The sequence below is a fragment of the Mollisia scopiformis genome (genome assembly GCF_001500285.1).
Source record: "Mollisia scopiformis unplaced genomic scaffold LY89scaffold_29, whole genome shotgun sequence".
Classification (NCBI taxonomy): domain Eukaryota; kingdom Fungi; phylum Ascomycota; class Leotiomycetes; order Helotiales; family Mollisiaceae; genus Mollisia; species Mollisia scopiformis.
Window position 1 is genome coordinate 193,105 of NW_017263609.1, and position 13,584 is coordinate 206,688.

Here is a 13,584-nt window from a genome sequence, read left to right on the forward strand (position 1 = left end):
CGCTCACACCACTCTTCTTGTGTGACATTCCCCACCATAAATGATGTCCATTCACCCCGCAACGCCACTACTACTCTTCCCCAATTCATTTTCGTTTCCTCTTCCACAAACAATCATCTATTCATCCTCCTCCTAGAGTGAGAGTGTTGATGTACATTCCCTCCATCACGAGTTTACCGAGACATCAACTACCTCGACCTGAGAAACGCAGAAAGAATCTCGTTAACATGAGCGGCGTCTTGAGAAAGCGAGCACTGTGGCTAGGAGCTGGCGTTATTGGCGTTGGATTGATTGCGGCAGGGAAACTGGGTCCGAGCAAGAAGCAAGCAGTTCTTTGGGGTATGAGTGGTGAGCTGGACAAGGTCAACTCGGAGGTTGATAAGGCGAAGGAGGAAGCTTTTGGGTACGTGTTACTATCTTTTGAGGAGATTGAATTGGCAAGAGAAGCGGCTTTTGGGTATGTGGTGTCGTTTTATGAGAGCGCACGTTAATGGACATTAGGAGGCAGGCTGGTGGAGAGGCATTGAAGGACGATGCTGCTCGATAAAGAATTAAATCTTTGTCGGGAGGACTATGGGTGATGGTTTGGGTATGCATTCCGGGCGATTGGGTTGGCGGTCATGGACGGAGTTGAGGGTTTGATTCACAAACGAGTTTTCATGATCGGGGAATTATGGTCGAACAATGATTCACTTATGCGTCAAAGCATTGTCTTTTACAGCTCAAGTCCAAACCGTCTTTGCTTCCTTTTCTTTGTGGGCTTTTTGTACAAAGCCAACTTCTTCACCCCTTCCGCAATATCTTCAGGTCGACGACTACTCTCGGAAACACTTTCTCGACCACTTTCAGTCCAGATGTTTCCTCACCTGTTTCTCCCGCGATCAGAACTTTACAGCGTCTGGGAGCGCAAGCATGCTTTCCAGCGCGGTTTCCCCTTCTCGGACCCAAATCGCAAATATTGGTGCTTCAAGCGCAGATGCGATTACATTTTTTCTAGCTTGGGCCGAGTTGCTCAGCATGAGAAGTTTGCGCACTCCCGACATCCGCTGACGGGAGACTATGGCGACTGGCTTGAGAGGATGGAGGGTGAGGAAGAAGTTGAGGCCGTTCCGATGATCCTGGTGCCGAGAGAATGCGAAGAGGTCACCCGCCAAAACATAGTGAGAATTGGAATGGACTTCTTTGAGAAGGTAGTGAAGTAATGAAAGCTGGGTGACTGATTGAGTTTGGGAATTGTGTCATTGAGTTTGTCGCTCGCGCTTTCTTGTTCTGAAATCGAGTCAAGCTCCACCGTTCTTCAAACTCCATCACTTGACCAGTCACCGTTATTCTTCCACATACATTCATTGTCTCAACACTCAAAAGAAAGCTCCAGAGACTCGAAATATTCTCTAGCTCTCCCGTACCGGTACCAGATTCTACCAGAAAGTCGACGAAACCAGTATTCAAATATGGACTACCAGAAAAAGGGATCCGGACTGCTCCACATCATTCCCTATAAGGTCACCCAAGAAAACCATGCACACCCACGCAAAGAGCTTTCGAGCACATCACTAGAATTCAAGAATACGGAGCTTAAAGAAAGTGAATTCGTTATATCACTCATGACGCCTCCCAAGAAGATTCAATACCTTCACTACCGTTGTACCATCACAGACTGTGGTCAAGAATTCAAGAATCACGACGATCTAACCACACACCTCATCGAACTGCATTGGAACATCGACCTCTCGATGGCTCCTGTCCGTCGAAACTCAGGAGACAGTGCTGGCTCAAGCGTTACGATGGATTCCAACACGTCGGTCACTACGGCTGAAGTCAAGTCAGTCACAGGCAAGGAAGCCGAACCGACCTCGTCGCCAGTTCAAGAGGAAGAGGTTGTCGTTGGAAAGATGGCCGAGGTGAGACCAGCTTCGAAGAGACGGGCTTCGAAGATGAGTCGAAATGCTGTGGCGAATCCGGGTGCGAGTGATTGGAGGAGTCATTGAGTGGTTGTGGGTGTTGAGGAAATGTGGTGAGTGCTGCGTCTGTGAGTAGGAGGAAGGTTCGAGCGCGCTAGAGTCTCCTTTGTGTTTGTAGGGTACATTCTAGCTGCTGAATACAGCAAACCTTTTGTACAATAGCCAAATGCAGATTTTTGCTCTCTCACTTTGGTAGCTCGAAGTTGCCAGGCGTGAGTACTAAGTGTGCGATGAGGCTTTTCATGAAACCTGCTATTGAACTTAGTTGGAGAAGAAATTCTACTAGGGACTATTTCGCGGTAGGATTTTCGAATATTGTCGTGTTAGGAATACATTCACAAACATAAAACCTACTGATTCAAAAACTCCGTTCCCGACCTCTATAAACCCTTCGATTCCACAAAGACCTTCTTTCTTTCCTTCATCAACATCAAAAGGACTTCAAAGTGCAAGCTCCAATTACTTTACCAAAAGCCAACTGAATCCTCGCACAAATTCCGACATGTCAGATACTCAATCCCACCACCCTACGGAATCCGTAGATTTGAGGATCACAGTCCCAAATCCATACTTGCTCAAAATTTGCTGTCCAGATGCCAGACCGAGACATGTCTTCACGATCGACCAATTGAGCCAAACGGGTTGGAAGTGCCGTACCTGCAGATTTGATCTGGCAGATCGAGCTAGGCAGAAATTGGTATGCTGGCAGATGGACTATGGGAAAGCGGAGGGTATCAAAACGAGTGGTGGTTGGTGGAGGCATACCGATGATATTTTGGAGGAGGTGGAGGGTGTGTTGCAAGAAAAGAAACGGCAGACAGGGTTGGGGGATGGCGGACGCACTTATGCAAGGAGAGTTGGTGGAGAAAGAGGTTCGTCGGGCTCGTATGAGGTGAATTCATGTGGTGGCAACTTGAGAAGGAGGCAAAGCATAACCGGCGCTAGGATTGAATTGAGTATAAGGGCAAATATTTGACAGGACTATGACTGGTTTGTAATTTGGATATTGTTACTCATGTTTGGAAAGGGGAACGCCTTTCAAATCTCCTTGACTGGAGGAGATAGCTACAGAATATGGGGGTATACTGAAGGATGTGAATTGCCAGAAAAGAAACGAGGTGCCGCGAGAAAGAAGAGCTTGCACGTAAACCAGATTTTGTCATGTGTAAAAGAACAGTGCCCCACTAGGGATGATCATTCTAATAGTCGCATCGACTTGGCGATCCTGTCCATTGAACAAGACATGGAGTTCCAGATTTTGGTATTGAAAGCTTCTAGAAATCTATAATCTATCAGACCATCACCATGGTACTGCTCTGGGCCCTTGTATATCTCTCCACTGCCCATCTTGTCTCACTCCTTCTCGCGCTTCTTTGATCTCATACTCCGCCGCCCCACCAACCTTCTCACCAACCCTCATCTTCCTAAATCCCCATTTCCCCATGGCCCACACAGCACCCAATCCCAAACTCCCCACCAACGTAGGAGGAGCCAGAATCCATCCCACGCCACTCACGAACCCTCCAAAAGCCGTCGCTCCAACCGCAGCCACAAGACTTCCTACCAACGCATACTTCGCATATCTCACCACCCGCCAGAAGACAAATATACCAATGTAGCGCAACGAGCGAAGCAGAGCGCGAGTCCGTCGATGTGCGGGACGTGGAGAATTGGGATTGTCGGGCGCGAAAAGGTATCCGAGGTTTGTTTTCGCTGATGCGAGGGCGGAGGAGGAGCGGACTTGGGCGCGTGCTTGGGTTGAGGCTTCGGAAGATGATTCTAGATCCGCAGTCGCTGCGGCAGGTGAAGAGGATCCTCTTGAGGGAGACATGGTGAGGTGAAAACTGTGGTGTTTGTTGTTTGGAAGAGAGCTGAAGGTTGGAGCTCAAATGTGAATAGTGGCTACGTCACTATGCATGGTTGATTTTAGGCGAAGAAGCCCCTATTGAAGCGAGGATTCAGGGGCTGTTGGAAGATGACAGCAAAATCTGCTTTTCTCTTTCACCATCACCAGACTGACCAGCATTTGCCAATCACAGCTTCTTCAGATTCCTGCGCAGATTTTACATCTGGACAAACCCCTTTCCTTGTCCTTTGCGTCCGAGCCTCTTTCATACGTGTAGACAAAAAAGAATGTTTCCGCTATGCTGCTGCACATGGACATCGAAAGGGCCAGGATTGACATTGGTCAAGTCAAGGAGATCTCTTTTGCATTTTCATGCAGGAGTTGAATGCTCTGCGTATTTTTGGGTATTATGAACAGAAAAATCGAACGGCGAATTGCCGAATAAAGTATCCCAGGGAGGTTCTTGTAGCTAATGTTACTGGCTTTCAGCTGTTGAGAACGATCTTCAAAGACATGTCTAAGAAGACATAAAAGATCATTCAAGAAGATCTTTAGGAGGTATGCTCACACAAAAGCAGAACAGAAAATAAGAAAGCTCTTTGGATACACTGCGAAAAGTCTTTCAAGAATCCGTTTGAGCAAAAATGACAATTATCCACTAGAATATCACTACTCACTTTCAGCAGACAAAGATACACAGATAGGCAGATCTCAATCTCTTAGACGCAAAAGGTCTTTGTAGATAGCTTACTAGCTGCAATCTAGGAAGTACTTAAGCTGAGAAAGTACCTTCATATTGCACATCTCTCATGATCAAAGATTATGGATTCAATTCCAGATCTGATCGACCCGGCAGCCGACGAGGCTTCTCCTTTACGAAAAGTCCTCAACATACTCGAGATGTACGAAGAAAATAGTAAGCATCCTGTGCCAGAGGTTGGCGTTCCCCAAAAGACACAGGGCAATGCTTCCGCAAGCACAGAACACCAACGCACGGATGATGTTCTCGAACCTACCCCTCAAAGCCAGCAAGATCGCGAGAACGATGAGGAAGAGATAAAGGAGAATGAAGAGGAGATGGGTATTGAGGATGCTCGCAAGCTGGGAGATTTGGAGAGCGTTGACGGACTTGGCGGAGGACCAACCCAGAAAAAGAGAGAAGAAAAAGCATTGAGCTCCGGGAAGACAGTACGAAAGTTCAGGGGTCGGAAGATTTCAAGTAACCTGGCGGAGGATGATGAGTCCGGAGAGATGAACACTGGCCTCGAGGAGTCTCAAAGCAATGATGAAATGATGGTAAGATCTACCACAAGATCTAGAGGAAACTTTACTAACAACACTGTGCAGAGAACAGGAGGCGAAAGTTCGAGCAATGAAATCACCAAACCGCGAAATTCTTCGATGCTCCCTTTGACTCCGGTGCGAGAACTTCCTGGTCTCGGCAAGGGATCCGGACAGGATGGCAACAGCAACTTTGCATCAGGCTCTCGTTCGTCAATCGACAAAGGCAAAACCGCGATCTCGAATGCCACGAGGGGCTCGGACATCCACAAAGCTCCTCCTACAGAAGATGGTCCAAGCAATTATGTCGAAGGCCGTTATGCCTCAACCGACTGCGCTTGTCGCTCGGAGAAGAACAAGCACGTCAATGTGGCCGTCAACCAATCGCCATTGGAGGTCGTTGAGCCCTTCGAACTACCCCCGCCACTGCCCTCCAACATGGACAATATCCCAGCTTGCATCGATGACTATATGAGAAACATGTATGCCCACATGTGTATCAATCAACATAATTTCGAAAAGTTGCGGTTGAAGTGCCAACGATGCAATTGCAATGATCCACTACCAGAGCCAGAGCTCACAACCCAAGATTTCGAAGAGGCAGACGAGCCTATTCGAGCCAATTCTCCTGTGGGGAGACCCAGCTGGGAGACAATGCAGCAAGACGATAGCACGGATTGGAGAGAGCGTGACGAGAACCTTGACCAAGAGTCCGACGAGGAAATGAGAAAAGCATTACAAGAAAGTCTGGCATTGATGCAAACCCACGACCTGATCCGGAGGGCCATCCCGAAATTGGAAATAATTCAGAGGAAAGAGTACGTCGAAACTCATGAATTAGATACCATGGGAATGGTATTGAGGTACTGGGAGGTCTCGTCCGGAAGGAGATTATCGGATGGCGGGTCAATGGCCGCGGTGCAAGATTGGTTGGCGATACCTAGAGGACTCGTTGAGTCGCCACCTCCTCTCATCCAGGATGTAGATCGAGGCCCTGGACATCGTTTGGGGGAAGCCAGTTCCTCTGCGCCTCCTGTCGACCCGGAAACTCGGGGAGCTCTCACGGCTGACTCGGCTCTGAAGCGAGGGAAGAAGCAATCGACCCAGCCAAGTCTTCAATGGAGAATAACGCACCCACAAGGTGAAGCGCAGGAGCTGCCACGGAACAAAAGACTTCCACCTCAACCCGTTGCTCAGCCGAGAGACATTGAAAGACGAAATCACTCGGAAGTCACTCCTCGGGCAAGTCGGAGCAATACATTGACACCAGCTCGGAACCAAGCCGAGAACAATACTGTCACGGCTCCCAGCAGCGATGGTGAGAGAGCGCTTGATGAAGAAGACGAGAGCACTCGCGTCGCTAATACAGGGGACAACTCTTCTCAAGACGAAACTCCGGGCAAGATTTGGAAGGGAAAAGGAAGGGCGTGATGACACTTCATGGTGATTTTGGTCAGAGATTGGAGGGGCTGCGATCAGTGGGGGTGTGCACTGGGGGGAGAAAACAGTTGGTACTACTTGTATGCGTAAGGATTGACAAGTAATTCCCATCAAAGCAGACATGAGAGCTCTTGATATGCATGGTTTGAAATCAAACAGTTTTGCCCTCAAGATGCTGCTGTGATTGAAACGAGCCTTGCATTCCATTTTGCAACGACTTATCCTTGGGGTTTCTATCCCCAGAGGAGTTAGATTGCCATAACTTGGCTCTACGAGCCCATCATCGACATAATGTAGCTCTGTACACATGTTAGACATGTGCTTGTCCCCAAACTTAGTCAGCTAGCTCTGTGCTGCCGCATTGAAGGAGATTCGCTTTTCGTTCAGCTGGACCAACTCTGCTTTTACTTTTCGAATCAACAGTACCTGTGTGCCACATTGGTTAGTCAACCGGCCCGCCTTTTCGACAATCGAGGAATCTCAAAATTGAGACGAGAGGAAACAGTGTATTTAGAAGGAGTCTGAAACCCAGTACAGCAGGCTTGGACGTCTTGCGATATTTGCGCTATCCGCGCTATTTGCGCGTATTGCGCAATAAGCGCGTATCAAAGTCAACGGGACTTGAATTTCGGACTCGTCTTCGCAAGAGAAGTACATAGCTTAGGAGTCATCCACATCACTACCACTTCCATTTCTGGGTAAAGCAATCGGGATCAACGCTTTCTACGGCGTATGGTCCAAGGCTGATGATACCATTTTGACAGCCGACGATTAGCACAAAATGTTTTTCAGGAGAAGCGGCTTGTGTACCTCCGTACCGAGTCTAGGCTGTACATTGCTATCAACCATCTTCAGTATATAGTGATGTTACACCAAAAGGCTATAGAGATTGGGCGTTCGCAGCTTGCTGGACCGCCGAGTAATTGACGTAGGGCTTAGCGAGAAGAATACTGTCACAAAGACGCTTCCGGGCTTTTACAATATTGTCCAATGTGCGTAGGTGGTGTATGTTACGTGCTATGCTGCTTGTACCGAGCTCTCTGGTACGGATGGACAATCGGATAACTGGAGAGCGATTGTTACTGATGATAGTTGCTAAATCAGTATCGAGGTTTGGACACTTGGGTGAGAGGCAAGCGAAATTATTCAACATTGCTTGGCATGCCCGGAGGGTAAGATGTTTCCAATTGGTCTTTTTTGGTTTGAAATCTTAACGCTCCTTCGATGATATCGGATTTAATGCATGCTTGTTTCTAAAATACAACAGATATTCAATTATGTGAAATTGAAGCACTGTTTAGGGGAATCGAGGGTAGAGGGGCTAGCTTTCTACAAACACCATTTTTGAGCTGTCACACTTAGAAGTAAAGTACAGGTATTGTACAAGCATCATTCCCATGCTCAAATGGCAATCGAAGCTTGACCGTATTATGGTGAATAGAAGTGATGCTATCGCATCGCGCTAGAGTCCACACGATATAAGCTCGTCTCGTTCTGGCCGCAGTCCATTTTCGAATTCCTATCTTGCCAATGTGCTACTATCCACACGTTCAAAAGCAATTATTCTAATCTCTCACTCAAGCCCAAGTTCGAGTCCCTTTTGTTGACCATTTGAGAGAGTCAGGATCGAAGTTGATGGTTGGATTCACGCAGCCGAAGGAAGGGGATCCGAGACCGATTGCGTGGGGGGGTTGCGGAAAGTGAGTGATTGCTGTTGCGGGTTGGTCTGTGAGCATCACTTGTATTCGAAGGCACTGACGAGTACTCTCCATCAAAATAGCGCAGAAACTAGAATGTAAAGATAGTATTGTTCCAAACTTTGTGGGACAATATGATTGGGCTGAATCCTCAATGTGACTCAAGAATTGACACATGAAACGGTGTCAGAACGACATGATTCCGTTTCCATCTCGAAGAATTTACTTCTCCCACTTATATTGTCCCACAAGATCTGGAACAATACTATCTTGAATTTCAATTCTGACAGTAGGTATGCTTTGGCACAGTCTTCGAAAACGTCTCTTGTGTAAATCGGTTTCCTTTACGTCTTCCGATGCACAGACTTTTGGGCAACTCCAGACATTTCACCACGTCCAGCCACAAGTACCAATACCATGCGCTATTCTGATTCTATTCCTTTCTCCATGAATATGGTTATCGAAACCTATACTATAGAGGATTCGGTATGTCCCCGGTAGGGTCTCCTGCATATTCATCCCTCGGAGAATATGACCTTCTGGCTTGGAGAACTTGGTCTCGTCCCGATGAAGTTCGAAGCCGCTACTTCTCTTGGGGGATAGGGTACTGATTCGATGAGATATGAAGGATCTGCCTCTGCTTTATCGATCATAGCTTGAAGTTTGCCCACCAGCGGTCCTATGCGACTTCGCTCCGCGGGTTCAACGACAAGCATTGATTGAGAAATCAAGTCCACAAAATCGTGCACAAATTGAGATGCTACGGGCTTCTCATGTAGGTCTCTCATCCATTCCTGAACACTAGTACGCACAATAGCGTGTCTGTCGGGCTTGGGTATCTGGAGAACAGGAGTTTCTGTGCTGGGGCGGGGCTCTTCAGTAGTAGCGTGTTCGATCTCCGACTGCCATTCCTGGTTTCTCACAATGGTGTAGAAGACATCATCGTTGATGAAACCGTCACTGTTAGTTTCGCCACGGCCTTCCTGGAATTGCCAAAGGCCTTCTGTTCCGCAGACGACCCAGGATATCAATTCCAGAAAAACGCATCCCAAGCTCCATATGTCATATGCACGGGAGATTTTTTGACGCAACGCAACTTCCGGTGGTGCGTACGTTGGTGTACCACGCGTTGTCGTGCCTCGAGTCAGACTACGAGTCCGGGTTTTGATGTTATGAAACTCTGTCAAGCCAAAGTCTGCTAGTGCCAGGTTTCCATAGTTTTCTTCTGGTACAACTGAGGTTCCATCCAGTGCTAAAAAGAGGATATTTTCCGGTTTGATGTCACCATGACGTCCATAGAGATGTTCCTGCTTGTTAATGTCTTGGAACGGCCCAGAAGTTGACTGGTATTCGTGAATGTGTAGCAAACCCGAACTTAAGCCTCTACACTGGCGGAGAACCCATAGCAAAGAGGAAGGTGTTCGTTTCATGTTAGGGTTTGCTTCCCAGTACCCTCGTAGATTTGCCTGGGCCCATGGGAAAATCAAAAAATATGATCCCTTGTACTCGTACGTCGCTAAGAGTCTGATGAGATGAGGGTGATCGCCGTTGCTAAATACTTTCAACATCTCTACCTCGAGTTTGAAATCTTCTTGCTTTGTAGAGTGCAGGCGTTTGATCGCAAAGGGTGGATTAACATGCTTTTGAAAAGCCACAAATGTCAGAACAATCGACTAATCTCAAAGAATGATAACTTACATTGTGGTTCTCAGGATAGAACTTTTGATGAGCAGGGTGAATCTTAACGAGCCATACTGAGCTATAGCCACCCGAGAGAGCTCGGCCTGAATGCTGTTCATCTTGGATATAAGGTAAAATGAAAAAGTCATCCAACATGTAGTGTCTCACTCTCCCACCTGGAGACTTAAACACCGGCGCAAGCATCCACCACTGATCTCGGAGAAAATTTGATATCTCCATTCGAGTCCATCTCAATATGCACTTCATACGAATTTCTGGCCGAAGGCGGCTACCTAAACTCATATTACTTCCTCCGAATTGCAGGTCCACTCGAACAAATGGTAAGTCATCATCTCCCAAACCTTCTTCAAGAAAGTCGAGTATAGCGTCGGATTTGCCAATGACTGTTAAGATAGCGAAGAGTCGAAGGGCAGTCGCTAGGATCCGTTGTGTAAATTCAACTGCGTCTGATTGATTAAGCCTATCAGGGATTGTGCCTCTTCTTTGGAGCTCCATCGTGATTGAAGACAAGGTAACAAGTCGTTTCATCTCATCAATAGGGACGAAATATGTATTCTGTTGCGGAGGCCATTCTATACGGCAATCCCATAATTGATCCTCCAGAGTAGGGGGTGATTGGTCGCTAGTTTCGGAGTCATGCGATGTCGTTGATTCAAGCAGACCTCCTGCCGACGAGAAATTGCTGAAGTCCACGTGAGCTGCGGTATCAAATGAACCCGAGGTTATCTGTCCGCGTTCAGAGGCGTCATAACTATGAAAAGAGGGGCTTGGAGAACTTGTAATTACTCGGATCCTTGGGATGTCACTGCTGTCATTTCCATCATTGCTTGAGGTACGGGAGAATCTGAGCTCTGGAACATCATTTTCCGGACTAGGTGGAGATAGTGAGTAGTCCAGTGGTCTGCGAGAGTATTCAGTTGATGTGATAAAATCATCTTCCCGATTAGGTCGAGACACCAAGTCTGAGGTTGCGTCCTTGTACAAAGGTCGGGGAGTGGGCTGGTCAAGAGGATTAGCATTTCTCTCTGGCGTCCTAGAAAACATGCGGCGTATGCTTCGTATTCGAGTAGCCCATGTAGTTGGATGTCTGTCCTCTGAGGATGCTTGTGATGGCATCGATGAATGCGGGGGAGAATTTGTTGGCTCGATACTATCGAGGGTGTGATCTGGAAAGGAGACCAAGTTCTTGTCATTCTCATGGCCTTCATATGGGGGTATATTGTCTTTCCAACGGAATCCCCATTCGTATGTAAGTCGAGGAGGATTTTGATTCTCATCAGCTCCATACCTAGAGACCCATGCAGGATCATGCGGCAATCTCTCGAAAACAGGTGGAGGTTCCTTCCAGTCAAGATCAAAGGAATAGAGGAATGCTACATCAGGAACAGGAGGATCGTGAAATATAGGCGGAGGTTCAGACTTGCGAAGCAAGTCGGCTCTCACTTTGATGGAAGAATCCTCTACACTACTGCTGTCTTTGTCCTCGTTCAGCCAGTGGAGTGAGAGCAAGGACAATGATTCTAAATGCGATGCGACGTGCTTCTGGATGTTTATTTGCGCTGAATCTGGCAAGATTGCAGATTGATTATCGCCGTCCCCTTCAGGAATAAAAGTACAGAAGGGACACGCTTTGAAAACTTGGACTGTGGATCGAAGACTTAGGCGTGCAAGACCCGGCAGTTCTTCTCTCAAGAAAGTTCCAGCATGTTCCTCAAGCATATGTTCTTCATACAAGGCTTGAGTGTCAAATGTTTGAGGTCCATGGATTGGTGCGGCGCAGAGCCAGTTTGTGAGTGGATGGTCCTGTTGTATGTGAAGAACCCAGTCATTTATTGTACGGAAAGCTGTTGTTGGCGACGAGCAGGGTTCGAAGGTACAAATATAGGGTCTCAGATCTCTCATGAGATGGTGCCTACTCTTGATATTAGTGCCAAAAAGAATGTACCAGAGACTCTCAGGATATACCTCCAACGAGTCCCTGCAGCCTCGTTTGCGGGGCAAATTTCCGCACAATATGGACATTGAAAATGCTCTTTATTGGTGACATCTGGAGGATCCGGTATGATAAGGTCTCCTCCCTTGAAAGACGTCCCCGAGATTACTGTAGACGCTCGCGAAGAACCCTTAGCGGAGAACGTTGGCATTGGAATGAATCCATTATCAGCTTGTGTTGCGGAAGTAGCGGATGTTACAGTGACTGCCCCTGAATTCGATCGTTTGGAGACCGAAATGAGCGATGGTGCTGGCAGTGACATCTTCTTCCCTGATATGAAGGAGGCGGGTGTAACTTCTTGCTTCCTTGCCAACGGCGGCTTCTTATCCAATTTCTGTTGATGTCTTCGGGTATAGGCAATTCGGTTTCGTCGTTGAGCCTCAGACTGTGCAAGTCGTAGACGCATGCTCGGACTTGCATCCGGGAATTTATACTCCATAACCACCCTTGCGAGGTGGGTAAAGAAAGAAGTAAGGTCATGCCCTTTATTATCCTTTTCAATCCATGCCTCAGCTTTGGTATCCCTATTCTGCATGCCAGCATGACGAATTGACCTCGCAACTGTATTCAGTCTACGAATTGTAACTTCGATTTGCGCACGTGAATCTATTGCGGGCTTGGAAGGGCAATCGCTTGAACTAGTCGTGGAGTGGAGTGAAGAAGATTTGGAGGATGAAACCTCCTCTTCCTCCTCGATATCAGGATTTCCAGTGTTCGGTGCTTTATCTGGATTCTCTTGGTGTTGTAGGATTACTAGACGATGGCTGATGAGAATTGTCTCGGACGGACTGATTGGGGCATATCATCTTACGTTGTTTGAGATTTGCCTCTATTCCCTGCAGTAGTTGACCCACTACCTGGAAGACCTCGGAATGCTGTTCAAGACGATGATCCGAAGATGCATGTCCTGATGCAAATACGCCAATATTCATTGTCCATAGATGGAATCGAGCATTTTGGTCCTCCGCCCAGAAATGATCGTCGCGAGCTTCCAGCATACTCAGCTCGTTGAATCGCTCGATGCAAGCATTTGCATGAGCGACGATGGTACCCTCCGTCCCAGCCATACAGCCATGAGTTTCCGATAATCTCGTTGAGAAATGAGACGGTAATAACGATGGAGTAATGGTTCTTCAGGCCCCACGAGCAACAGTTCGTGTCAGGTGATGAGCTGAAAGATTGTGGCTGGACCGGAGATTTTGAATCATCAATTCTCGATTTGCGGCTGAAAGCGTTGACATTCTTTTGAACTCCAGCATGAATGGTTCAAAGGAAAAAAGATGCTGAGGAATGGGGTAGCAACTGACTCAGATATCTGTTGTCTAGAACAGCTCGAGGATTCTAGGTAAAACTCCCTCTGAATCGTGACATTGAACAGCCTTGTCGTTTCATATGCTGATTGACTGAATTCTAGTGCTCCAAGTCATCAGTCTTGAGTTGTTAACAACACCTGTACACCGAGGTTCAATGCAAGACCAAGCTCGAAATGGATCGCAATTGGGAGCTACTCTCATCTGTAGCGCCGCTCTTTTTGAGGCTCGCTAGTTTTTATATCGGTACCAGCAAGGAGGCCATAAAGGCACGAGCTGAACTAGACCGTCAAGAAGGGCGAAAAGAGCCATTCTTTGCTGCCCTTTGGGTCGAATTGAATGAGTTAGTTCGTCT

At 47.4% G+C, this 13,584-nt stretch overlaps 7 protein-coding genes across 7 annotated transcripts; 5 read left to right on the top strand and 2 right to left on the bottom strand.

Moving 5' to 3' along the window:
* Nucleotides 1–227: 227 nt before the first annotated feature.
* On the top strand, nucleotides 228–547 carry LY89DRAFT_740995 (uncharacterized protein; the record flags this gene model as incomplete). The annotated part of the gene is made up of 2 exons (XM_018220656.1): nucleotides 228–457; nucleotides 502–547. 2 exons carry the CDS (start codon nucleotides 228–230, stop codon nucleotides 545–547), a joined length of 276 nt encoding a protein of 91 aa, XP_018063622.1.
* LY89DRAFT_282038 (uncharacterized protein) lies at nucleotides 333–1,327 on the top strand. Its single transcript, XM_018206466.1, has 2 exons — nucleotides 333–403; nucleotides 502–1,327. Exon 2 carries the CDS (start codon nucleotides 621–623, stop codon nucleotides 1,200–1,202), a length of 582 nt encoding a protein of 193 aa, XP_018063623.1. The 5' UTR covers nucleotides 333–403; nucleotides 502–620; the 3' UTR covers nucleotides 1,203–1,327.
* Nucleotides 1,328–1,451: 124 nt separating this feature from the next.
* Nucleotides 1,452–1,988, top strand: LY89DRAFT_740996 (uncharacterized protein; the record flags this gene model as incomplete). The annotated part of the gene is made up of 1 exon (XM_018220657.1): nucleotides 1,452–1,988. One exon carries the CDS (start codon nucleotides 1,452–1,454, stop codon nucleotides 1,986–1,988), a length of 537 nt encoding a protein of 178 aa, XP_018063624.1.
* Nucleotides 1,989–2,321: 333 nt separating this feature from the next.
* Nucleotides 2,322–2,963, top strand: LY89DRAFT_282035 (uncharacterized protein). Its single transcript, XM_018206465.1, has one exon. The coding sequence runs from the start codon at nucleotides 2,464–2,466 to the stop codon at nucleotides 2,935–2,937; it is 474 nt and encodes a 157-aa protein (XP_018063625.1). The 5' UTR covers nucleotides 2,322–2,463; the 3' UTR covers nucleotides 2,938–2,963.
* Nucleotides 2,964–3,211: 248 nt separating this feature from the next.
* Nucleotides 3,212–3,811, bottom strand: LY89DRAFT_690324 (uncharacterized protein). Its single transcript, XM_018216074.1, has one exon. The coding sequence runs from the start codon at nucleotides 3,790–3,792 to the stop codon at nucleotides 3,262–3,264; it is 531 nt and encodes a 176-aa protein (XP_018063626.1). The 5' UTR covers nucleotides 3,793–3,811; the 3' UTR covers nucleotides 3,212–3,261.
* An 818-nt stretch (nucleotides 3,812–4,629) lies between these two features.
* Nucleotides 4,630–6,649, top strand: LY89DRAFT_788167 (uncharacterized protein; the record flags this gene model as incomplete). The annotated part of the gene is made up of 2 exons (XM_018223141.1): nucleotides 4,630–5,103; nucleotides 5,155–6,649. 2 exons carry the CDS (start codon nucleotides 4,630–4,632, stop codon nucleotides 6,517–6,519), a joined length of 1,839 nt encoding a protein of 612 aa, XP_018063627.1. The 3' UTR covers nucleotides 6,520–6,649.
* A 2,091-nt stretch (nucleotides 6,650–8,740) lies between these two features.
* Nucleotides 8,741–10,970, bottom strand: LY89DRAFT_598522 (kinase-like protein; the record flags this gene model as incomplete). The annotated part of the gene is made up of 3 exons (XM_018210046.1): nucleotides 8,741–9,064; nucleotides 9,149–9,865; nucleotides 9,924–10,970. The coding sequence occupies 3 exons, from the start codon at nucleotides 10,968–10,970 to the stop codon at nucleotides 8,741–8,743; spliced, it is 2,088 nt and encodes a 695-aa protein (XP_018063628.1).
* Nucleotides 10,971–13,584: the final 2,614 nt, after the last annotated feature.

Bases quoted from the DNA above. Each gene is read 5' to 3' on its own strand.
- LY89DRAFT_690324 (XM_018216074.1), bottom strand. From the start codon at position 3,792: ATGTCTCCCTCAAGAGGATCCTCTTCACCTGCCGCAGCGACTGCGGAT.
- LY89DRAFT_282035 (XM_018206465.1), top strand. From the start codon at position 2,464: ATGTCAGATACTCAATCCCACCACCCTACGGAATCCGTAGATTTGAGG.
- LY89DRAFT_282038 (XM_018206466.1), top strand. From the start codon at position 621: ATGGACGGAGTTGAGGGTTTGATTCACAAACGAGTTTTCATGATCGGG.